Here is a 27,712-nt window from a genome sequence, read left to right on the forward strand (position 1 = left end):
ACTGCCACTTTGACACAAAAGTCATCATGGGTGTCGTAAAATAGGTTTTAGGGGGTGCTGATTCCAAAATGAATGACCAATTTGGAATCTGACATTGCTGACTGTCACTTTGACACAAAAGTCGTCATGGGTGTCGTAAAATAGGTTTTAGGGGGTGCTGATTCCAAAATTAATGACCAATGTGGAATCTGACATTGCTGACTGTCACTTTGACACAAAAGTCGTCATGGGTGTCGTCAAATAGGTTTCCGGAGGTGCTGATTTGAAAATTAATGACCGATTTGGAATCTTGACATTGCTGACTGTCACTTTGACACAAAAGTCGTCATGGGTGTCTTCAAAAAGGTTTCCGGGGGTGCTGATTCCAAAATTAACGACTATTTTGGAATCTCACAGTGCTAATTGTAATTTTGACACAAAAGGAATCATGGGTGTTGTCAAATAGTTTTTAGGGGGCACTGATTCCAAAATTAATGAAATGATTTAAAAAGTAATGACCGATTTGGAACCTGACATTGCACAGTACCCCTGGAAAGGAAACCTATTTGACGACACCCATAACGACTTTTATGTCAAAGTGACAGTCAGCAATGTCAGATTCCAAATTGATCATTAATATTGAGATCAGTACCCATGAAAACCTATTTGAAGACACCCATGATCACTTTTGTGTCAAAGTGACAGTCAACAGTGTCAGATTCCAAATTGGTCATTAGTTTTCAAACACCTCCGGATACCTATTTGACGACGCCCATGACGACTTTTGTGTCAAAGTGACAGTCAGCAATGTCAGATTCCAAATTGGTCACTAATTTTGGAATCAGCACCCCCTAAAACCTATTTTACGACACCCATGACGACTTTTGTGTCAAAGTGACAGTCAGCAATGTCAGATTGAACATTGGTCATTAATTTTGGAATCAGCACCCCCTAAAACCTATTTTACGACACCCATGACGACTTTTGTGTCAGAGTGACAGTCAGCAATGTCAGATTGAACATTGGTCATTAATTTTGGAATCAGCACCCCTAAAACCTATTTTACGACACCCATGACGACTTTTGTGTCAGAGTGACAGTCAGCAATATCAGATTGAACATTGGTCATTAATTTTGGAATCAGCACCCCCTAAAACCTATTTTACGACACCCATGACGACTTTTGTGTCAAAGTGACAGTCAGCAATGTCAGATTCCACATTGGTCATTAATTTTGGAATCAGCACCCCTAAAACCTATTTTACGACACCCATGACGACTTTTGTGTCAAAGTGACAGTCAGCAATGTCAGATTCCAAATTGGTCATTAATTTTGGAATCAGCACCCCCTAAAACCTATTTTCCGACACCCATGACGACTTTTGTGTCAGAGTGACAGTCAGCAATGTCAGATTGAACATTAGTCATTAATTTTGGAATCAGCACCTCCTAAAACCTATTTTACGACACCCATGACGACTTTTGTGTCAAAGTGACAGTCAGCAATGTCAGATTCCACATTGGTCATTAATTTTGGAATCAGCACCCCCTAAAACCTATTTTACGACACCCATGACGACTTTTGTGTCAAAGTGACAGTCAGCAATGTCAGATTCCAAATTGGTCATTCATTTTGGAATCAGCACCCCTAAAACCTATTTTACGACACCCATGACGACTTTTGTGTCAGAGTGACAGTCAGCAATGTCAGATTGAACATTAGTCATTAATTTTGGAATCAGCACCTCCTAAAACCTATTTTACGACACCCATGACGACTTTTGTGTCAAAGTGACAGTCAGCAATCTGAGGTACTACATATTCGTAATCTGAAAGTAATCAAGTCAATAATTTCAGTTATTTTGAATCGACTATGATTCCGAATTATTGGTAATAGTAATGATTGTATAGATGATTAGTGATTCCTTTACATGTAATGGTAATTTACCGTTTCACTTGATTACATTACAAGTAATCTGACACCCAGTAGTGTCAGATTACAAAGTAAAATCAAGTAATCGTGTAATCCGGAATCGATTACGATTTCCCCATCTCTGGGTTTAGTTATATGGTTCATTGGTACTGGTGACCACCATCTGGCTCCATCATCAGACCCTGAGTACCACCTCTTGTCAAAGGTCTTGTTGAGACGAACCCAACGAGCCTAAACACGAAGTCGTTTACTTACATGGTTCACTGGTACTGGTGACCACCTTCTGGCTCCATCATCAGATCCCGAGTACCATCTTGATGTGTCTTATCATCTTGACCGTATTGTAATTTTCACATTTTTATCATCACAACGTTGTAATACTTTAACATTTAAACATAACAAAGTATTACAAAAGCAAAGCAAATATTTACGGATCTAGGATCAAATTCGTTGGTCGCTGTTTACACACACACAATGCGAGGATAGCCCGTGTAGAAACAAGGCGTCCGACCCACACAACAATAAATATTCTCGACGTTTGCGATGAAAACTCGGAGACCAAAGCGACATACGTCTTACCTCCTCGAGCTCCGGCGCGGCACTGAAATCGCAGGCGTCCGTCGCCGGTAAAATAGCGACAGGAAGGCTAGTTTTCAAAAAATTGACAAAAAATCATGATAAAATATTATAACGACAAATGGATAACAGCAGTTTAAGCACATTGTGCAGATTATTTATATACTAAAATAACTTCGATAACATGTAGATTTTCGGAGAAATGATTACTTGTTTCGATGTATTTTCAAGACAAAATTGAGTTCGTTTTACTTTCAATTTCTCAATTTCAAAGGATTAAATGATAAATATTGTTTAATGGGCCTTAAGTACAAGATATTTGGAACTTAAATTTACCTCATTTATGAGAGTGATCTTATCAAATTGTACATAATAAGAGCTCCGAATTCTGTGCTTCACGCGGTTTTTCCTAAACGAGCATCAGAAAAACAATCATTACTAATTGAAAAAGCTTTTTTTTTCATATGTTTTTTATTTAACCGACAGTTAATAAGATGTTCTAACTGAAACAAGTACTTTCACTGTCTTTTAGTATGAGTAAAGTGTACAATTTTGTCGATAAATATTGTGCATTTTACAATATATCGCCTTTTTTTGTCATAGCGCTCTTAACCGGACACGTCAATTTAAGTATACCTACATACTACACACAAACACAATCAGTTTAGTATGTTGTTAAAAGCTTTTATTACATTTTTATGGACTTATAGTTAACTTTAATTTAAATTTTGTGTGGCGTTGTCTTATTACAAATTCTGTGGTCAATTCATGTCTTCCTCATTAGATCAGCTGAAAGCGTGTACTGTACACATTTACCAGCATGCATATACTAATTTTCAGTTTCAGAAGCAGGCCACGGAGCTAAATTTTTCTTGCAAGAATTAACTCGTATGTAAAAACGTACATATGCTGCAAGTGAACTTAGGCAAACTTACCACCACTTATAAGTTATTTAGATTAGGGCCCATACAGACGGACTACAACTCTGCTGCTATTTGTATTGTATGAGAATATCATGTTGGCTGCACGTCGACGACACAGTTCCATACAAATATCAATCGGTTGCTATCAATAAAATATAATGGAAAAAATATTGACTGTCAAACAAAACCAAGAACGATATTCTAAAAATCAAGATAAAAATTCTGACATTTAATTTAGCCAATTCATAAGTCTGCATCGAAGAAACAACTTAATAATGAGGTCAATGCAGCGGTTGCCATTTAATGTCTGAGCAAACTATCGATCGATGTGTTATCTCTTTCTTGCTTAGGTGCGAACGTTCCTAAAGAGTGTAGCCTTCACAAAGGGTCGGAATGACTTTAATTTCTTTACGTGTTGCTCGATTCTTCAGATTGGAAATTGATGCGATCAAGGCACTTTCAAGGAGTTCCATCACTTTTACTTATTTTTAATTATCAGACGGCGTTAAGTGGGTAAATATGTAAGTACATCATTGATTGGTAGTGTATTTTAAAATTGTGTAAAAAAAAAAAAATTATTTGCCTCTTTTGTGTCCCACCGCTGGGCAAAGGCCTCCCCTCGTTTTCTCCACTCGACCCTGTTGTCGGCGTTTTCCCACCATTTTGGGTAGAATGCGTCCAGGTCGTCCTGCCATCTCCTTTTTGGTCTGCCTGAACCCCGGCCTGCCCCATCTATGGTATTTCGCGGTTCCCAGTCTGTAGTCATTTTGGCCCACCTTTCCGGGTGCATGCGGCAGACAAATAGAAAAAAAACCGGCCAAGTGCGAGTCGGACTCGCCCACCGAGGGTCCCGTACAAACTTTCTTCCAAACTACGTAGTTAAAATAATCTCATGTTTTCATATAACTGTAATGACTTGACTAGAAGACAAAAGTATAGGTACTAATGAGCATTATTGTGTATAGCGCCATCTCTTGGTGAATTCACTAACTAATTTGCGCGACCTGTATACTATGTTGGTTTTTCAGGGATAATTCTTTATAATGTTAACCGATTTAAACAGTTTTTACTTTATTGGAAAGAAGACGGTTTACGTAACATCTCGTATTAATTTGAAGGACGATATACATTTGCAACGGTGGGTAACTTGAAAGTAAAAATATGAAAAGTTTTTTGTGAATTAAAAAAAAAGTTTCCAAGATACAAACACGATTATATTTTTCCTGTAATATTTAGCATAAAACCAATGTTTCCTAAAATTTTCATAATTTTTAGTTGGTAAACTTCGGAGATAAGGGGGGGGAGGAACGGTATTTTTTTTTACATTTTCCTTCAAAATTCTTTTTTTTTCCACAACAAAAAATTATAAAAAATAATTTATTTACGTTCAATTTGCGCTCTTTCTAACGATATCCCACTTGACCTAGTAACTTGAAATTTACAGTTTGCCCCCCATTCATTTTGGCTATTTTCTACAATTAAAATTCATAAATAAAAAAAAAATTTACTTTCTATTTGTAGAGGTTTACAATGTTCATAACTATTCCAAATTTCAAGTTGATAGCATTAGTAGTTCTCGAGATATTTAGGAATGTGACAGACGGACAGACAGACGGACAGAGTCGCACCATAAGGGTTCCTGTTTGTACCTTTTTGGTACGGAACCCTAAAAAGTACATACTAATACTGATTTGTGTTTGTATATGAGAAAAATAGTACATACTAATTATTTAACATTCGTATGTACCTATAATTAAAAAAAAACATTATCTGAAAATTTCGTATAATCGTTTTGTCATAGTAGAGGTATAGTAGTTGCCAAAGACGTTGAGGTATACTACTTATTATTACAGTTACATGAAGGGCTGTTGTTCTCTTTGTTCTATATTTACTCTCAGTTATTCTTATTCGTTTTCTTTTTTCCTTTGTATTTTTGTGGAAAAAAAAAACAAATATAAAATATTAGTTTTCAATAATTTCATATGTAGGTACCTATGCTCTAACACATTTATGGTATTGGAAATTACTCATATACCTACGCGTAATGATAAATCCATACGACTTCACTACTAAAATATCTTGTACCGATTCAACTAACATATAAAAATTATGTTTATTAGTATTGTGTTCAAAATTACTCTGTATTATGTTGAAAGTCCCAAGCATGTCGTAAAAGAGCGCCGAAATGAAATGACATTATTTTCATGTTGCAATCTGTTGAGTTATGAATTTTTCATTTAATTTACGGCTTGCGCCATACTTAATTTTCCGATCCTATACTTATGTACTTAAAAACTAGATATGTTTGAGCTATTTGATAACATTATTATTTCTATTTGTGTAGCATAAATTGGTCTTAATTTTACAACTGAACACGTTGTTAATTTATTTTCTTATTATTTACTTACACTTCGATATTATAGTGATTTAATTTTATAATAAAATGTATCATTCGACCAACAGTCGCAATGCAGGTGTTGCGATCCAATGGTTGCTAGCTAGAAGACTCTACGGCAACCGTATGTAGAATAGTGAAAGCCAAAAACAATCATTTTTCTGGAAATACTCTGATAATAATACGTAGGTTCTAACTAATTGTATGATTTCATATATTACCTAATTAAAATTCTGCAGTTTGTAAAACTTTTATTTGCTAATAAGTACCACAAAATTGTATTTACGTTACACGTCTTTCTTTGATCTTTATTTATGTAATTAGGTACTCGTAATTAGAATCAAGGTACCAAATTTCAAATCAATTGGACTCCTAATTTCGGAACAAAATGATTTCCACAAACAGAGACACGAGTGATCTTATAAGGCTTTAATTATTTTGAAATATAATTGACTTCAAGATATCACTTAATATCTTTAAACATGACCAAGGACGATATAATACCGGGACAGACAAAGCCCATACAAAAAAGTGTACCCCTGAACTGTACGGGCCTTTTAGGCTTTAAACTAGATGGTGCTGTTTCGCAGCCTGGAAGAGGCCAAAATCATATTTTCCCCAAATATTTATGCGTTTTTATTTTTCATAAGAACAAATGGCATGCTACTTTATTTTAATATCATGATATCACGTCAATATCCATTTTCAAAAAAATAAATTTGTAGGCATCAGTGTAGTTATAATAGTAGGTATGTACCTATTTAATAGGTGGCGCTATAAAATTGAGGTACGATTCTTAGTATGAAGATTGTAAATCTTATACAAATCGTCCTCGATATTGCCTACAGGCCCCGTAGCCGAATGGCATTTCTCCGACGCCAAACGAAAGCGATACGCCGCTGGCCAATACGCAAGCGCGATAGAGATAGATATCTACTAGCGCTTCGTTTCGTGAGCGTTTCGTGAGCGATTGTGCCATTCGGCTAGCCACCCTGTGCTTTTAGTAGGCACTTGTAATTTTTATAAAGAAATTGATACTTCTCTACATTTTTTGTGTACTTAAAATTCCGAGCACAGTTCGCGACATGGGATAACAATAACACTCTTCTCGACTTCGGATTTCTTTTTCAATTGGAAATCTCCGCTTACTGTGCACGATAAGGCGCCCGACTTACAAATGCTTGAGGGTTGAAGGACCTCATTTAATAGATCGGGCGTTGGCTAGCAGATCTCGGAATGGCAATCTCGAGCACTTGTCGTGGGATCGGGAATACATATCTGTTATCTAATCACCTACTTTGAAACGAACAATTTTTCGCTGACGGGCAATGCTTTTATTTTATTTTATTTTTATTCACTAACGACTCAATGTTTTTGTCATCCTCTCAGGGTAGAAGATGAAATTGGAAAGTAATTTCCGGTTGTTTGCTTTTTAGTTAATTAAATAACATGACTAAACTTGGTTTAAAATAAATATTTACGATCACATAGTTTATATTTAAGTATATCTACGTCTACATAATAAGTATAAAAAAACTGTTTATTTCTTCGTGTTTTTTACGTGTGGCATTACATTTTAAAATTGATAAAAGTCCGAAAATGGAACACGCAAGGAATCGGTTAAAACACGCATGTTTACTTAAAACATCTAGTCAAAAATTAAGATAAATATATACAGGGTGTAAACCTAATACGGGCGAACCTCTTAACGGTGGTGAGTATAGGACATAAAAAATGAAATTATATAACTTTTACTTAAAATTGAAATATTTTTTTTATCCATACAAAATAATTCGGCCCGCAACGTAATGCAAACACACTCGCGTTAACCGCTCGTTGACAGTTGTCATTGATTGTCATCGCAACCACGTTTACAGTACATTGCTGCTGAGAAATTTTTCAAAAATTCATTATGGGGTGAAAATTAAAAGTAACTCAAAAACACCTCTTAATTAATGATAACAATATTGAATTATATGCCTGGTTTCATTTATCGCCCTTATTAGGTTTACGCGCTAATAAAGAAATGTTATGATGGGATGGGGGATCAAAAAAATGCTTCACCTTTTCATTGTTTGCAACATAGCATACTGGAAAATTAGTTGCTTATGTTTTTATGACAGCAGAGGCTATTACGGGAAAAAAAACCGAAAATATATACTTTTATGTTCAAAGGTTAACTGGAAGAGATCCCTTAAGGGGACAAGTTCGCCTTTGTGCTGAAACTTTTTATTTTAAATATTATATGCTGTATTATTTTCTTGTACAATAAAGTGTTTACTTACTTACTTACTTACTTTTTTGTAGGTATTTACTAAAACTTTTCTGAACAGCTTTACCTTTACTATTTGTTACTTATTTCATTCGTCATGTTCCATATTCTCGAGTACATTGATGGATGCAGTATATGATATTTTTCCGTTTATCCATTAGGTAGGTACATCATCCTAAAAACTAATGATTTTAAGACTTATAAGTTTATAACACTCTTCAAAGAAACTTGTTGACTCATATCGCTAGGGTCTATATATATATATATATATATATATATAATGTATATAATACAGTGTAGGTACAACCTACTACGTATACCCAGGTATTTATTAAGTAATTCTAACTGTTAATTGGAGTACAAATATATCATGAGAAGCGTGATTCGGGTGCTAAAATCATATCTGAACTGAACGTGAACACACACGGGTGGGGTGGGTGAGCTCGAGGAACACAAGTGTTGGTGAGTATCCTAAAGTTGTGTTTTCTCAATTGAAGTCAAAGCTCAGACAGGCGGACGCCGAAGATATCATGCCCGAGTATATACGCAGGGACGATATACTTACGGGATGTACAATTAGTTATCTCATTTTGTGGTAAATATTACAAATAAGTATTGTACTGATATCCTATTTGCTACCTGGCATGCACAATAAATAATGCAAAGCGGTGGAATATTTTCGTTTCGTTTAAGATTTTGGAACCAAATTCGAAAATGAAAGCCTGAATTTAAGCCATTCCAATAACGTCAGGTAGGTACGCTATTTGCCTTGTTATCATGAATAATACAAAGTTTATCGTGTCAATTCTAAGATACTCTCAAGTCTCAATCGAGTAAAACAACATTTCACTCCATACGTCAGCACTGAATTTACGCGGAAGCAACCATACTCTTAGAAGCATTCATCGTTACTCAAAATGGAGAATATAAAGCTTCGGATTGCAATGTATCTTAAAGAACTTCGAAGCGATTTGCTACGCGGGTGCCTTTTAATTAAAATAAAGTGAATGAAATAGTAAGAAGTAGAAGGGAGGTCAGGATGCCAACAATCGTGTCTGGAGCTAAAACAGATAGCCAGTATCAAAACCGGAAGTCGAATCTCTGTCCGGGCTCATTGGTACTACATCATAAAAAAATCGCTTGTTGTGTATTCACATTCTCTTTTGAAAAATGTTTACTAGTAAGATTTATAAGAAACGCAGCAGTAAGTTAATCGATTGTAACTGTCATGCCATGTGCCGTCTAAAAGATGGAGAAGAAACCTTTGAAGCAGCTTTTCCAACAATGTAGTAGACAACACGCACGGTCGGGGCCCGCTGTGCGAGTATCTACGGAACAGGGCAACATCAGGTCATCCTCCATACCATCACTACTATAATGCAATCATCAGGGTCAAGTGTCCGGTGGTAGGTGATTTCGGTAAAGTGCTGGCAAAATTGTTGGTCGGTGTCCGTGGGGATATTAAGTTGAGGTGCAGTTTTCTGATTGCTTTGAAAAGATCAATTCAAACACGATTCTCAAATTACACAGCCAAGTTAAAACTTTAACTGCTGTTTTTGTAGGGTTATATGTAGATAATAGCCAATATCCATGTTTGTCAAATATCCATACCAAATATCCAATTTCAACTTTTATACATGTACAATATTTTAATCATCATCATCCTCCTTGCGTTATCCCGGCATTTGCCACGGCTCATGGGAGCCTGGGTCCGCTTTTTTTGATACGAACAATATTTTAATATGAACCTAAAATAAACCATTTCAATAGATTTGCCTAGCGCCACGCAAATGTTGATTTATCCAAGGAAGTAATTTATAAAAAAAGTCATACAGTAAATGGATAAGTAGGTAGAATACTATTTTAAATGCATGAGGTTGATTATACCTACGAATACGAATGTACCTTGAAGGTACGATTATTTTGCGACATATTTAGGGGGTGAATTATGGATTCATTTATGATTTTGATTTAATACATATGTGTACATCTAAAGAAAATAATCTATAAAAACCTGTTTTTTTTTGAAAAATGAAGTTTCGACGTAAAGTTATCATTAACGGAGTTAAATGTTTTTGTTTAGTAGGTATTGGTATTTTGAAGTAATGCAGCTTTCTGATAGGAGTGTGCGATGTTAAAAATATATAAAAGAAGTAAACATAAGAGCAGTGTGAGCTCACCGAGATTTTCTGCACTGGCGTTGACGTCATACCGGTGCGCCGGCTTCGAGTGCGGCGCGGGGGAGTGCAGCGACGTGCTCTTGTGTCGGCGGATCGTAGGCAGCCGCGACACGAATGACGCGTTGTTCTTAAACGACGCGCTCATCACCCTGCTGTCAACACAAACCGAATCATCATCTCTACCAGTTACAAACATCGCTCCAATAATGTGCAGCAGTCTTTACCTTGTTTGAGGACTGGGAAGAGGAATTTGATGTATCTTCCAGGTAGCCACGCTCATCGAGTGCTCGTCGGCTGCATAGCAGCGCCAAAGCGCTTGGATAAGCGTCGCTGCCGGTTGCCGCCTCCTGATCATATGCTTTTGCCTCTGTTGCTGTTGCACTTTTAAAGCGAATCCCGAACCTAAGATACCCTGATGAAAATGTTACAGTTCGTTAGTATTCAATTTAGAAATGGGGCAAACAAACATAAGATGATTTGAGTAAATGAATCTCACAGCAGGGAGCGCGAAGAAAGATATTCCGAGTAGCGCGCAGAATGAAGCAATGAACTTTCCTTGCCAGGTCTGGGGCACCATGTCGCCGTACCCCACAGTGCACAGTGTGATCTAGTAACAAAACATACTACGTAAACACTTATGAACCTTCGTCGCATAGAACAGGCTTTTATATTGTAGCTGTTGTTACAAGGGGTTTGACAAGGACGATCGATAATCACAAGTACGTATCTTGTCATAACAAATTAAGCCAGACAAAGCGGATTCACCAAAACTTTTTAATTAACCGACTTTGGAAACTTTAAATGTTGTCGGCCTTTGTCACCTTTTATTGGTCCAGTATATATAATATTTCTATATTGTGTATTTCAATCAAACATCTTACCTAGAAATCTAAATAAGTGTAAGGAAACAAAATATTTATAGTTATATTACTTACAACTCCCCACCATAATGCTTCAGCGAAGTTTTTAAATTTTGTATGTTCAACATCTTTCTCTGCTAAGTAAACCAAAAATGATGCAAATATAAGGCCCAGGAATCCTATGTACAAAGTGGTGATGAGTTCCTGAAAAGAAAAATCAGTAAGTTAAATTAAGTTTTTGTTTGGCACTTTGTTACTTTGTTGTCTTTGATATTTGTTCCTGAGTCATGGATGTTTTCAATGTATATAAGTACTTATGTATTTATCTATTTAAGTATGTATATCGTCGCTTAGCACTCATAATACAAGTTTTGCTTAGTTTGGGGCTAAGTTGATCTGTGTAAGGTGTCCCCAATATGTATTTATTTATTTATTTATTTATTTAAAGTTGGCTTTGGTTTATACTTATTGTGATTGTATCAAGAAAAGTAGGTGAGATCCCCCCGATACGATGAGATATCATTCTACGGTGAGAATAAACCTTCTCTGCCGTTAAAATAGCTTAATTTTCTCTGTTCACAATACATACTAACGGCCTAGCCACGACAATGGTCTAAGGCGGCGAGCGGGGCGGCTGGGCTGCGCGGGAAACGCGCGCGGGCGCTAGCCATGCCACGTACTTTTAGAAGCGGCGGCAGGGCCTAGGAGCGGCCAGAACGTTTTCATATTTAAAAACATGTTTTTTACTGTCGAATATGACTCTAAAGTGCATAGAATGCTTTAATTAGTCAATTACGTCTTGTACAAGAGAATATGTGTGATGACTAAGTACATGGAATTTATTTTATGGCTTAGTTAAATGATACTTAATATAAATAAACACTTAGAAAAAAATTAAGAGTAAATACGAATAAATACTATACAAAATATGTTTGAAAACATTATTACATACTACACACGCGAAAGTACAATTCAATTTTCATTAAATAAAGGTTTCGGGTTCAAGACGCTCATAATAAAAACAAAATGTTTTGTTTCGCGCGGAATCGCTAGCCCCACCTAGCCGCCTAGGCCGGTCGCGCCGCTGTAACGGCCTAGCCACGACAATGGTCTAAGGCGTTTTGCGGCAGCGGCAAGCGGTAAGTCACAAAAACAAAAACGCAGCGCGCGCGAGGCATGCCACGACTCGCGCCGGTGTTCGAAATCGCGCGCGGGTTTTACGGGCCTACCCGCGGGAGCGGCGCGCGGGGCGGCGCGCGACTCAAACAACTGTAGCGCGCCGCGCCCGCACCGCCACGACATTACAGCGGCGCGACCGGCCTAGGCGGCTAGATGGGGCTAGCGATTCCGCGCGAAACAAAACATTTTGTTTTTATTATGAGCGTCTTGAACCCGAAACCTTTATTTAATGAAAATTTAATTGTACTTTCGAGTATGTAGTATGTAATAATGTTTTCAAACATATTTTTGTATAGTATTTATTCGTATTTACTCTTAATTTTTTTCTAAGTGTTTATTTATATTAAGTATCATTTAACTAGCCATAAAATAAATTCCATGTACTTAGTCATCACACATATTCTCTTGTACAAGACGTAATTGACTAATTAAAGCATTCTATGCACTTTAGAGTCATATTCGACAGTAAAAAACATGTTTTTAAATATGAAAACGTTCTGGCCGCTCCTAGGCCCTGCCGCCGATTTTAAAAGTACGTGGCATGGCTAGCGCCCGCGCGCGTTTCCCGCGCAGCCCAGCCGCCCCGCTCGCCGCCTTAGACCATTGTCGTGGCTAGGCCGTAATGTCGTGGCGGTGCCCGCGCGGCGCGCTACAGTTGTTCGAGTCGCGCGCCGCCCCGCGCGCCGCTCCCGCGGGTAGGCCCGTAAAAACCCGCGCGCGATTTCGAACAGCGGCAAGGTCGTGGCATGCCTCGCGCGCGCTGCGTTTTTGTTTTTGTGACTTACCGCTTGCCGCTGCCGCAAAACGCCTTAGACCATTGTCGTGGCTAGGCCGTGAGTATTTGAATTAGTTTCGATAATTTCCATGAATAAAACACAACAAACACACAGAACTATTATTGTTAAGATATTTCGATTATCCAAAAAATTAACTTTTATTAAAATACAACTATCCCGAACAAATCAAATTATTTTATTGAATATTTTTCGATTTGTTCTTTTTTCTAGTAGTCGCACTACTATATATAAATTATAAATTTAAATAGATATCATACACGAAAGAAAAAACGACAAGGCCCACTGATGGCCGAGCCGGGAATCGAACCCGGGTCTTCAGCTTACGCGGCTAACGTCTTCACCACTAGACCACCCGCCCGCCGTGGTACCCGACGAAATTTCTCTAGTGTATGTTATCTCTGATAAGGCTAGGCGCCTTTGACCACCTCTAAGGGCGAGCAATTAGTGCTTGCACCTCCTATACGAATCCGCGTAAGCTGAAGACCCGGGTTCGATTCCCGGCTCGGCCACCAGTGGGCCTTGTCGTTTTTTCTTTTGTGTATGATATCTATTTAAATTTATAATTTATTAAAATAAATAAAATCCAGGCCATATTTATTAGTAAGTCTTTCCGATCACGGAAACCCTAGGGAACTTGGGAGGCATGCGCGAAGCCGAAGCCAACACGTAGAGGCCCTTTTGATACTTTAATGTAATGTAAGGGCTATAGAAGTATACACTGAGCGGATAATTCTCTTGCCCGTGTCATAAGACTCACGCAGAGGCAGCATCCACAGGATGAGAACATCCAGGATGTAAGGACTATTTTGAGAGTTAATGGAATTGAAAATGATCTTGGCTAATATTGAATGAAAGTATGTAATACGCCCTGTTTGACGGGAGCGACAATGAACGTTTCCTATTGCTGGATTAAATGTCGATTATATTCTATCGTCGAATTTCTCTATCTAATTATTAGTACTGCAAATATTGTTGAAATATCTGTCGAGTAATTGCGGGAATAAGACAATAGCGTCGTCGTGTCATCGCGGCCTGATACATTTATGCCTGCCCGTCACACAATAGCCCTTCCGGCTCTACTCGAAACGAAATGTTTGGGGCGGCCGACTCGAGACTAACTTTTGTCTCTATTTTCTGTATTTCTGGTGAAACACGTTTCAATTATTTTTGTGATCGTGACTAGGTGTCTGTTAGTTCTTAATACGTTAACATACGAGAAAGGTGTGTCTGTTGGTTGTTTGTTGAACCGAATACCAACTAGTTTAACAAAGAGACCGAAGAATAAAAACCCGAATTGCATTAAAGCCTTTTCAGATATACATAGCAAATATTGTTGAGATATATTTCGAGTAATTGCGAGAATTAGACAATGGCGTCGTCGTGTCATTGTGGCCTGTCGGCCTAGCCAAAATGACAATCGTTGTCGCCGATCGAAACGCAACCAGGGTCCGTAGCCGAATGGCACAAACGCTCACGAAACGAAACGCTCGTAGATATCTATCTCTATCGCTCTTGCGTATTAGCGCGACGGAGCCGGACTACCTTTCGTGGCGTTTCGTTTTCGTTTCGCGTCAGAGAAATGCCATTCGGCTACGGCACCGGAATGGCATTTCCGCGACGCCAAACGCCGCAGAAATGCAGCCTGGCTCTGTCGCGCCAATATGCAAGAGCGATAGAGATAGATTGCATTTTTGCGGCATTTGGCGTCGCAGAAATGACATTAGGCTACGGGGCCTGGCTCTGTGGCGCCAGTACGGGAGAGCAATAGAGATAGTTAGCTGCGATAACGATATTATAGTAAGCGTTTGTGCATTTGGCTACAATGGCTACGTACCCTGATACATAAACATTATGCACCGTCCGTCACACAACAGCCCTTCCGGCTCGTAATGAAATGTTTGAGGCGGTCGAGTCCAGACTAACTTTTGTCTCTATTTTGTGTTATATTTGTGTTGAATTGCGTTTCAAGTGGTTATGTGGTTATTATCTGTTAATATTTAATATGAGAAGTATCGGATACAAGAGGACAAGAATAAAGTAGATTTTTTATCCGTCTATTCATTACATAATTACCTCTTTAAGGATAATAAGTACCTATATGTATTGAGTATTTTAAAATTTCGTAATTTCTATTTTCGGAAATATTATAATTCATTTGATGATATTTTTTGTGTTTCCTTGTTGATAAAATGGGACGCCAGAATACGAATGCAACAAAACCCGTACGAACCCCTAATCCTATCCTACGTTGTCGCTTGGCACACAATTTGAGCTGGAATAATTTATATGTTTCTAAGGGGCTTTTGCAATGCCAGCGTTACGTACGGCCAGCAATTAAAACACATACTATTTTGAAGCATTGTTGCATTAAGTCGTTTTTACATTTCAAATGGTGAGTAAAACAGAAGGGCTTTTTATCCTTAAGTATCGCAAAATCATTAGAAATAATAAAATAATGATGTTCTTAACAAAACAATTCAACTATAATGTATCGTAACCATTATGCATTGACTTTTAGTTCTTTTTTTTACTCCAGTACTTAAATCTGTCAATTAGATTATTGTCAGCGGTATCCAAATTAACTTAATTTGAGTAACGATAAGAAAGTCTATTTGTCTATAGGTTCATATGATAACTGCTGCACGCCAAGCATGGTCGCGCGATAGACGATAAAATAGCAGGCCGTCCCTATCGCACTATATGTAAGTGCGATAGAGACGGCCTGATATTTTATCGTCTATCGCGCGACCATGCTTCCCGTGCTGAGCAGTAATCTTCTATTTAACAGGTTTGTTTTCAATTGCAGTTATAAACTAAGTAGCTTTTTAAAAATAATTAATATTTTGGTTCATAATACAAATCAAGATAAAAAAATATACTGAAATTCGCCTTGTATGTTAGATATGGCAAAACAAAGGTAAAAAGAATAATTCTATCATATAATTTTTCATTCGACATTTAAATATTTTTGAGCGCAACCACATTTTTCGTAATTGAGAACCGGCTTATTTTCTATTTTTTCTACTCCCGAACTGTTATTCGTCATTTACAGGGACGTGCTTTAAAACCCTACATAAAGGTCTATTCCCGAAACCCAGCGTCCGCCGGCTTTCCGCGCATGCGCGCAGTATCGAAAAAACTGAAAACGCATTGTTTGGCTCTGTAACCATGGCAACGCCTTATAATAGCAATAGCCTCCTCAGAGTACTGTCTGGGAACTACGACTGCCCCATAATTAAATACTGGGTGGAAGTTGCCATCGGCAAGGCTAAGTAAGAGTGTGTGTGTGTGTGTGTGTGTGTGTGTGTGTGTGTAATGTGTGTGTGTTTTCTTGTGAGTGTGTATGATAATTATTATGAATCTACTAACATAGTTTGTAAGTTAAAATTGTTACTAATATATTCTATGGATCAGTGGTCTGCAATAAATGTTTTTTTTTTTTTTTTTTTTTTTATAACGACACTGCGCGAGTGCGCGGAAAGGCTTTGGGCAGCCGAGTTGACAGTTGAATTTAATTTCACGAAAGTTATTCAAGAAAACTATTAAAAACTAAGTGCATGGTCGTAGAAAAAGTATTGTACGCAACGGTGTTTAACTGAGTCAAAAAATACTCGTTGCATCTCAATAACAATTTTCGGCTTCGCCTCAAATTGTTACCCACGCCACTCGTCTTTTTTGACCTCCTTTAAACGCCTGTTGCATAAAATACTATATCTTGTCGATGGTTTGTGCGGCGCGTGTTTTGTTAGAAATTTGTAAACTATGTCGAAACTGTTCTAGTGTTTTGTAGTTTATTATCGGTCGACGTTATTGTGCAAAATCTTAAGTTATTAATTATTATGAGTGATTCTGGTGAATAATGTACTCAACTATAAATCAAGGCTATATGGCGCTGTTACTGACAGTTTGTTACCTGAAAAGTCCAAGAAAGCGTACATGGAAATTAACCCATTTTATTGTTCTCGAATAGGTATGTATTTGGCCGTCGTAGAAAAAGTATAGTATACAATTGTAACATTATGAAGGTTAAAAGTCTCGTACCTTACTTAGGCCACTCGGCATAACCGCGGTACTCAACTTTTATAGCCTTCATAAAATTACCATTATATAATATACTAATATGTGTACGTTAATACATACGTCCATAAAATAAATATGTAGAGAACACAAATATGAGTGCAGGTGCTTAAAAGGGAAGCGACTAGGAATGAGTTCCCAAAAATGAACGTCACTCGACACTCGACTAATCGATCAATTTTCCATGCTCCTTTTCCTGATCAAAAATGACGCCCCACTAATAATCGATCAAAATTATGGTTTGGCTAGCCAGAGAGCCTCATGAGTCGGATGACGCCATGAAATTTGAGCATAGAAACAAATTGGATAAAAACCCCAGAAACCTATCACATTCCCCACGATGACTAAGAGTCGGTTTGGGAAGTCGAAATGATTTTTTTTTACTGGTATTTTACGATGATGATTTATGACCGTCTTAGGGTCCCCCCACATCTAGCGTCTCGCGAGCGTCGCGTCGGGCCAACTGTATGGGCTGTCATTAATAAGTGTAAGCCGAAAATAATATCGACAGTCGTTAAATCAAATATCGTCAGTGTTGTATGTCGACAGAGTAACATCCCTAGTGCGCAAACAGTTCAAGTTGATAATCAAAACCAAGTGCGGGTAGTTCGAAAAACTCGCGCGGCTGTCAGAAGGTGTTGATGTCATTTCAAGCCAGTCTTCTCCGAGACCACGGGGACAACGCCGTCCTTGAAACGTTGGAGGTCAGTTTAATATGTAGTTATACGCGATTAAGTCCCGATTTTAAAAATAATGATGTGTAATAATCGTGAAAGTTTAAATCAGTGTATGGGCAAAGTCCGACGCCGCGTCGACGTCGCGTCGACGCGACGTCTTTTTCCATACAGTTGGCCCGACGCGACGCTCGCGAGACGCTAGATGTGGGGGGACCCTTATTTAAAGATGATTCAACCAATATCTCAAAATAAAAATCTGCTCGTAGGACATGACATTGTTGAGAAGTTACTTTCAGTAAAGTAATAATGATAAAAAGACTTCAAAAACAGCTACGGCAGATTGCCGGGCGCTGACTAAAGAGTCGTTAATCACACAAACTTGATAAGCTGTCAATATTATTTATTTTTATACTCAAATTAGGTGAATTATACAGTGAAAAAATTTTAAGACCACGAAAAACAAAAACAAAATCATAGGTATATTGAAGTTCAAACATAAATCAACAGAATAGTATATTGTGCAACAAGGGAGGTAAGGGGCATTTTGTCAACGAGTGTTAATAACTCGCGACAGCCGCAGGCTGGAGAGAGTTATAGACACGAGTTTACAAAATCCTTACCTCCTGATTTACACACAATATTTTTCATCACATTTGAGAGGAAAACACAGAGAAAAAAAATCATAAGATAAACCTTCAATGAATGGCGGTGTTGTACTGCCCGTTGCTATGGCAACGCGGTCAAACGCAAATCGAGATGGCCGTCACAATTTCCTGCCAGATTGCAAATTATAACGATTTATCTACGTGAAATTTACAAAATAAATGTAAAACACACTGAAATAATTGTAAAACATAAATAAAATGCATTTTCAGTACAGTTGGTGTTTTTTATACGCACTAGTGCGAGAAGTGGTTCATTATATGACAAGTCGAAACTTCGGAGGCTCATCTGTATTGAAAAACGTCGTACAATACACGTGCGAAAAGGAAATTCGTAACTCGTGTCGATTTAAAACACTCCCTTCGGTCGTGTTTTAATTTATCGCCACTCGTTTCGGACTGCCTTTTTTACGCACTTGTATCGTAATGTACTATTTTCATATCGTATAATATTTTTTTATAGGTTAATAGTCAAATTTTAGCTGTGCTAAAAAAATCCTTGGCTGATTGAAACATCCTTGGCCTGAAGTATTGTACGGACTGTATTAATTTTTAAAACTAAATCCATTACTCCCTTGGGAATAAAATAGTACATTATTCTTCAGTACGCGTAGACGCAATGAGACCTGATTGTCCAGTAACAAAACACATAACACAATATACTATTATTGCACACAGTAAAACTTTATTTACTTTTTAAATTATTTGATGTTTTATGTTGTTGACCGTACTTTTTATCCTTTGCACATTTGGCGACTCCACCTCTAGACCTTTCTAATGAGCCAAACTCGATGTGATTGCGATTTTACGACGAAGAGTTCCTTTGTCCCATTTCCCAAATTCCCACTGTGTTATCAGAGCAATATCGGAGATAGCGTGGTCATCACAATATGAAAACAAAAAACCGACCAAGTGCGAGTCGGACTCGCCCACTGAGGGTTCCGTATCCGTACAAACTTTCAATAGTTAAAATAATCTCATGTTTCTAAATATAACTTTAAAGACTTGACTAGAAGTATAGGTATAGCGCCATCTCTCGGTGGATTTGCTAACTAATTTGCGCGACCAGTATTGTATGTTGGTTTTTCAGGGATAATTCTTTATAAGGTAAACATTATTTTATCCATTTTCTATAATTAATATTAATAAAGGTCATTGGGCATTTTGTTCGGGCATATGACCCACAGCGTACACAAACGAAATAGGGCTAGGAATGTAGGTAAATGTAAGTGCTACTGAGTGGTATCAGTCGCATTCTTGCAAGGTATGGGAAAATTGAGGAATAAAATAAAAATAATTTCTTATCATTCTAGAATTTTTGAAATGTATTAAGTCAGTACTATTGGATTTTTTTTTGTCAAAAATACTCTGTATAGCGCTGTTATGTTCCGTTGCTGTCGTTAAAAAAATAATACTTTCAATTTGTAGAGGTTGACAATGTCCATAACCAGGGAGCGTACTTTTCATGCCGATGACATTAATCTGACGTCACGCTCCGTATAGGGTGATCCCAAATAGTTTTATTGTAGATTATTAATCATTAGTCGTCAATCATTTTAATCGTATACAAATTACTTCAAATACAGTAGTCCATGTGGCATAAATAATACCTACTTGAAATGTGAAACGTGAATAAAATTATTTGATTTGTTTTTATAAATAAATTTAATTAAATAGTATTGTTAACAACACATTACAATAAATACGTAGAAAAGAGAATTTCTCTCTAACGTAAAGCACACCATCCTTCTTGCATTCATTACCATGCAAAGAAATTCATAACTTAAAATGATTGATGACTAATGATTAATAATTAACAATAAAACAATTTGTGATCACCCTATATGGAGCGTGACGTCAAATTGATGTCATCGGCACGAAAAGTACGCTCCCTGTCCATAACTATTCCAAATTTGAAGTTGATAGCATAAGTAATTCTTGAGATATTTAGAAATGTGACAGACAGACAGACAGGCGGACAGAACGGCGCTAAAAGGGTTCCTTTTTGTACCTTTTTACGGAACCCTCATCACGTACAATGGAAGTAGTTCTAGTTTAATGCCAGGCGACATAGATTGGTGTTTTTGACTTTTACTGACTGAGCGTAAAAGTGTGAATAGGTAGATGTGTTCGGGACCGCGGATAAGTATATTATTCATGACTTTTTGTGTATTACCTAATAATAAATACCTACAGTAAGTAAGCGCTGAGTTTCCTCGTGCATAAAATTCAACGTCGTATAACTTTAAATTAGAGACTTAATCGCGAGAGGCTATTAAAATAAAAGAAACATCGCAATTTTAATCGGAGCGAAGATTTTAGAATCTCATTCACACGTAATCCTATCATAAATGTAAACGAAAATAATATCGACGTCGATAAATCAAATATAGTTAGTGTTGTGTGTCGACAGAGAACTCCCTAGTGTATAAAAACAATACTTTCAATTTGTAGAAGTTAAAATTGTTCATATCATAACTATGCCAAATTTCAAATCGATTGCACAAGTAGTTCTCGAGATATTTAGGAATGTGATGTGACAGACAGACAGGCGGACAGAGTCGTACCATAAGGGTTCCTTTTGTACCTTTTTGGTACGGAACCCTAAAAATAGTAAAATAAGAAATGAACATAACCCTACCGTACTTTAGCTAATGTCGCTAGACAAAAGCCCCAATAGTGCTTATGAAATTTTTGGCAACCGTAGGTATTATGATCTAAAAAATGCTACTTTTTTTAGGGTTCCGTAGTCAACTAGGAACCCTTATAGTTTCGCCATGTCTGTCTGTCTGTCCGTCCGTCCGTCCGTCCGTCCGTCCGTCCGCGGATAATCTCAGTAACCGTTAGCACTAGAAAGCTGAAATTTGGTACCAATATGTATATCAATCACGCCAACAAAGTGCAAAAATAAAAAATGGAAAAAAATGTTTTATTAGGGTACCCCCCCTACATGTAAAGTGGGGGCTGATATTTTTTTTCATTCCAACCCCAACGTGTGATATATTGTTAGATAGGTATTTAAAAATGAATAAGGGTTTACTAAGATCGTTTTTTGATAATATTAATATTTTCGGAAATAATCGCTCCTAAAGGAAAAAAAAGTGCGTCCCCCCCCCTCTAACTTTTGAACCATATGTTTAAAAATATGAAAAAAATCACAAAAGTAGAACTTTATAAAGACTTTCTAGGAAAATTGTTTTGAACTTTATAGGTTCAGTAGTTTTTGAGAAAAATACGGAAAACTACGGAACTCTACACTGAGCGTGGCCCGACACGCTCTTGGCCGGTTTTTAGTTAATTAAATAACATGACTAAACTTGGTTTAAAATAAATATTTACGATCACATAGTTTATATTTAAGTATATCTACGTCTACATAATAAGTATAAAAAAACTGTTTATTTCTTCGTGTTTTTTACGTGTGGCATTACATTTTAAAATTGATAAAAGTCCGAAAATAGAACACGCAAGGAATCGGTTAAAACACGCATGTTTACTTAAAACATCTAGTCAAAAATTAAGATAAATATATACAGGGTGTAAACCTAATACGGGCGAACCTCTTAACGGTGGTGAGTATAGGACATAAAAAATGAAATTATATAACTTTTACTTAAAATTGAAATATTTTTTTTATCCATACAAAATAATTCGGCCCGCAACGTAATGCAAACACACTCGCGTTAACCGCTCGTTGACAGTTGTCATTGATTGTCATCGCAACCACGTTTACAGTACATTGCTGCTGAGAAATTTTTCAAAAATTCATTATGGGGTGAAAATTAAAAGTAACTCAAAAACACCTCTTAATTAATGATAACAATATTGAATTATATGCCTGGTTTCATTTATCGCCCTTATTAGGTTTACGCGCTAATAAAGAAATGTTATGATGGGATGGGGGATCAAAGAAATGCTTCACCTTTTCATTGTTTGCAACATAGCATACTGGAAAATTAGTTGCTTATGTTTTTATGACAGCAGAGGCTATTACGGGAAAAAAAACCGAAAAAATATACTTTTATGTTCAAAGGTTAACTGGAAGAGATCCCTTAAGGGGACAAGTTCGCCTTTGTGCTGAAACTTTTTATTTTAAATATTATATGCTGTATTATTTTCTTGTACAATAAAGTGTTTACTTACTTACTTACTTTTTTAAACTTCGTTCTTTATTGAGCCTATACTGCAGCAAGTTTATACATAAAAAATATATTTTCCGGTTCTCTATTGTAAACAACATAATAAATTGCTTCTTCGTCGTAAATCATAAAAGAAGTGAAAAGTAACAGCAACAATGGAATGGCTGTTAAAAGTCTCATGAAAACCCACTCGATGTCAGAATGATCGGTCGATGATTTTTTGCCTTCAACTTATTTGAGAAAACTTGTACGTTTCCTCTTTACGTCATAAACGTTCCCTTTATTCGTTTGCTATAGCGATTACCTATTAGTCGTTTCCCCGGGGCTCGCTGCGACGCACAGTTGTTATCTTTTGTCACTCCAACAATTTGTGTGCCGACTGCCGACCGCAATTCGCAATCACACACTGTTATTCGTGTTACGTCAAAGCTTCCTATGGGTACTTACTTATTTAAAAGTCAGTAAGTTGACTTACATATTCCATTATGTTAATACTAGCTTTTGCCCGCGGCTTCGCTCGCGTTAGATAGATACAAAATGTAGCCTATGTCACTTTCCATCCCTTCAATTATCTCCACTTAAAAAATCACGTCAATTCGTCGCTCCGTTTTGCCGTGAAAGACGGACAAACAAACAGACACACACACTTTTCCATTTATAATATTAGTATGGATAAACCACAGAAAATCAGAGGTTCTACGATTTTCCGGTTCTGAATTTGCCACAAGCGACTTACAACAGGATCAGGAAATTACAACAGTAAAAGTTATGGACAAATTTATTCATTTGCAATTAATTTTGTGACGGAAGGGAGATACATGAGACAAGCTATTTAATTATTGAGTTCGTCGCGGAATTATGGAATGGGTTTTTTAGGGTTCCGTAGTCAACTAGGAACCCTTATAGTTTCGCCATGTCTGTCTGTCCGTCCGTCCGTCCGTCCGCGGATAATCTCAGTAACCGTTAGCACTAGAAAGCTGAAATTTGGTATAGTTCGTCCGGCGGTGTAAGAGCCAAAAGCCATAAAGATAAGCTAATTATTCATCTATTGTTAACCATTGTATGCCATTGTAACAAGTTTTATGGCTTTTAGCTCTTAAACCGTCGGACAGACTATACCAATATGTATATCAATCACGCCAACAAAGTGCAAAAATAAAAAATGGAAAAAAATGTTTTATTAGGGTACCCCCCCTACATGTAAAGGGCTGATTTTTTTTTTCATTCCAACCCCAACGTGTGATATATTGTTGGATAGGTATTTAAATATGAATAAGGGTTTCCTAAGATCGTTTTTTGATAATATTAATATTTTCGGAAATAATCGCTCCTAAAGGAAAAAAAAGTGCGTCCCCCCTCTAACTTTTGAACCATATGTTTAAAAATTATGAAAAAAATCACAAAAGTAAAACTTCATAAAGACTTTCTAGGAAAATTGTTTTGAACTTGATATGTTCAGTAGTTTTTGAGAAAAATACGGAAAACTACGGAACCCTACACTGAGCGTGGCCCGACACGCTCTTGGCCGGTTTTTTTACTTAGCTTCACTCAACAATACATATGTTTATTGGTTTTGTTTGTTGATTCGTTATAATGCTATGATAGGTATACCTACTTGCTGAGCTTATTTGCGCAAAAGTACAACAGATACGGTCAGTAATTAAAACATGTATCAATCGAACTACGTATGTACTCGCATGTATTAATAACTATAATAACTGTTGATTATTATGTGTGGTGTTCTCGAGTGTAAAGTACCACATGTGCTCCAAATTGCATGAACTTTGAGCTCTGTTTGGCCCAAAGGTTAGCTGGAAGAAAATGCCTTCTGGCATTAAGTTCGCCTTCTTTACATTTTTTACTGAGCAATAAAGATTAAATATAAATAATACCTAAAGTTAATGCTGAAAAACAAATATAATAAATGGGTGCGCCAAAGTTCATATAAAATTGGTATATAGATTATTGGTAGTCCGAAAATGTTTCTCATACAATTTTACATTATAATGATCATTATTTATAACAATTTTATGTTAATAACTATCGTAACTTCGAATGACTTATGTTCATAATGTCATTCATCATAAATACGTTTTATACTAATGTTTATGTTTATATACTTATTGATCATAACGATTGCGAGTAATATAATTTATCGTTATATTATTGTCAACAGAACAGAAATCACATGTGACAGTCCAGTTAGGTGCGACGACGAGCGTAGCGAGGAGGAGCGTGTTAGGTTGACCGTGAGCAAACCAGAAACGACTTTTTAATGTAAATTGTATATGTCACTGTAAAAGCTCCAAGCGCGCTTCTATAAATGGCACAAGTTTTTCATAGAACTTCCCCAAAACTTTTTAAATATTTTTATGATGAATGATTTTCTTAAACACAAAATTATGAATGTTATTAAATATTTGTATAGAATTTATGATTAAAATTTTTCGGCTAAATGATTATTATGAACAGTGATAGTAGTACTATTGATAATAATGAAACAAAATTATGGTAAGTAAAATTATGAGAAATGATCATTCGGAGCACAAATCGGTAAAAACAATAATTTTATAACAAATAATTTTATATGAGCCAATATGGACCCATAATAAATACATAGCGTAACGTAAGGCATTCTCACATTATTCATCAACCATCAAACCTATTTAACGTAAAGTCACCGAGGATTAATGTACCAAAAGTTATTACCTCTAAACCACTGCATCCACGTCATTATCGTATGACATAAATCAGTTCATGCAAATTAGAAACCGCAGGAAACCGACCGCATGCAGGATTGAGTGGTGGCGCTGTGATTATCGCTACTATTAAAACGGAATAGCCCATTTAGCAGTTATTGTGTTCTGCTTAAAAATACGTTGAATTATAAATTAAAATAGACATCATATACTAAAGAAAACGCGACAAAGTCCACCAGCAGCGAGCCGGGAATCGAAACCGGGACTTCAGCTTACGTGGGTCTTAAGTTCTTATTGAGTTCACTGTTCAATACGTTGAATGTCTAACCTACTTATGGTCGAAATCTTTCTTCTATAGATTATTGACAAACTTTGTTAAAACGACTACTAGACTAAGTATATGGTGAGAATATATGATGAAACTTAGGTACTGCTGGCTGTGACGTATAACTTGTTTTCGATACAATACAAACCCCTTTGCTTGTTAACGTTATATGGTTTCTTATTCGAAGGCGAAGAAAACGACGGAGGGACCCAAACTCCTTTTACGCCCCTTCTATATTTGCGAATTTACTCTCTTCTTCAGTAAACGGGGTGTACTTATGTACTTACTAGCTTTTGCCCGCGGCTTCGCTCGCGTTAGAAAGAGACAAAAAGTAGCCTATGTCACTCTCCATCCTTTCAACTATCTCGACCTAAAACATCACGTCGATTCGTCGCTCCGTTTTGCCGTGAAAGACGGACAAACAAACAGACACACACACTTCCCCATTTATAATATTAGTATGGATATCCGTTTATGTATATGTGTATAAAGTATAAAGTATATAATTTTAAGTAGTACTGATAGTTTCAAAAGTTTTCTTAATTTGTAACTACGTATAGAAAAAAGAATTATACCTTAGTAGTCGAACTGCTAGATTATAAATATGTATAAGCAGATTTACCCGATAAGGAGATTACTTAATGGTTTCTAAAATAGCGAGAAGCTTTTTTAAAAGTCAAGTTTAAATATTTATGCTCGACGGTTGGCTAGAATGAATTGCATGTTATGTGACGTATTGATAAATGGATTTAGATTACGGTAGTATTCCAAGAACAAGTATGAGATTTCCTTATCCGAGCCGAGTTATTTCTTGACCTTTACATGCTTTCATAGAATGAAATGAAAAATACACCTTGTTCTCTTACCTGGTGCTTGGAAACAATAAAATTCAATTTAAAAAAAATCTTAGTGATAAGATAACATCATAGTGAAACATGTTGAACAATGTAGTCTCCGATATGTGCGCCACAAACAAGTTTATAACTAGGCTGACCGTTAGTTCTGTTTTGGAGTGTCCACACAAAAGAGCTAGAAATACGGCAGACTAGCCGCTTTATTCTCTGCAATGTGATCATGCAACTTTAACATGAACCAATTGTGTAGACATCGAGTCCGCCTTATGTTCGGCCTCTGCCCGTCGCGGAGGAAATTGCGCCCAGTCCCGCAACGCTTACTCAGCATGGTTATGCAAGAAAACGATCAGGCTCGCTAATGGGACTTGCTAAGGTTGGACCGAAAAGCGTGTTATTCATGTAAACTTAGTTTTGTAAATTACGCTGTAATTTTTACGCTGTAATACCTAAAATTAAAATAATGTTTTTTATAAAGTGGTTATATTTGGAAATGTACATATTATATTTATTATTTGACATAATATCTCACGTTAAAAATATTATATACAATACAATAACCAGATTTTGAAGCCGACACACTTGTATTGGATTAGATGCTCTCTCGGTAAATTTGCCATAAAAACGAGCCGCCGGGGACCGTTCGTTCTGTGTCGCATAATTCTTTCCTTTCTTGTTTCTTGCGAGGAATTCAGTAAATCTGCACTCCATAAAGTCGTCGTAAGTGTCGTTTTATCCTCTAGGCTCATTTAGCTACTGAGTAGTTAATATTCTTCGGCTGACGGAATAGCGAGAAACACTTGTCCCAACTCTCAACTAACTGAATTGTAGAAATGTATTCAGCCTGTGCTTGTGTACTACGTTTTCAGGCTGCGTGGAGCGCTGCGCTCGTCGCATCAGACTCATACTAAGCTACTTCTAACTAAACGGTTATTAGCTAATGTACCTACTTGGCATTCTATGCACTATCAAGCGGAGAGCTAAAGAAATAGTGCATTTAGTTAGACTTTATGCAAAGGGTTCGTTAATTCTACGTTGTTACTCGTTACGTATAAGTAGTTTGTTTCGCTCGAATCACGTTAATCCAAATCAAATAGAGTAGATTTAACTTAGACACATTTTTTAATTTTAACCGCCGCCTCCAATTCTCAAGTAAGGTGGTTCTCAATTCGTCTGTATTTTTTTTTA

General features: G+C 36.9%; 1 protein-coding gene and 1 long non-coding RNA gene across 10 annotated transcripts in view; both read right to left on the reverse strand.

The window, feature by feature from the left end:
* The window catches only part of LOC125225106, a 350,675-nt gene that overhangs the window by 49,303 nt on the left and 273,660 nt on the right, over window positions 1-27,712 (reverse strand). The window lies entirely within an intron of this gene.
* Window positions 1-27,712, reverse strand: part of LOC125225099 (potassium voltage-gated channel subfamily KQT member 4) — a 102,314-nt gene that overhangs the window by 34,815 nt on the left and 39,787 nt on the right. For 8 of the 9 annotated variants that reach the window (XM_048128653.1, XM_048128649.1, XM_048128651.1 and 5 more), the window contains 4 exons: window positions 11,194-11,322; window positions 10,755-10,865; window positions 10,483-10,670; window positions 10,259-10,410 (listed from right to left, as the gene is read on the reverse strand). In XM_048128653.1, coding sequence (XP_047984610.1) covers window positions 10,259-10,410; window positions 10,483-10,670; window positions 10,755-10,865; window positions 11,194-11,322 — 580 coding nt within the window. The remainder of the gene's footprint in view (window positions 1-10,258; window positions 10,411-10,482; window positions 10,671-10,754; window positions 10,866-11,193; window positions 11,323-27,712) is intronic. The other variant, XM_048128648.1, reaches the window with a different exon arrangement.

Source organism: Leguminivora glycinivorella, chromosome 4 (genome assembly GCF_023078275.1).
Source record: "Leguminivora glycinivorella isolate SPB_JAAS2020 chromosome 4, LegGlyc_1.1, whole genome shotgun sequence".
Classification (NCBI taxonomy): Eukaryota; Metazoa; Arthropoda; class Insecta; order Lepidoptera; family Tortricidae; genus Leguminivora; species Leguminivora glycinivorella.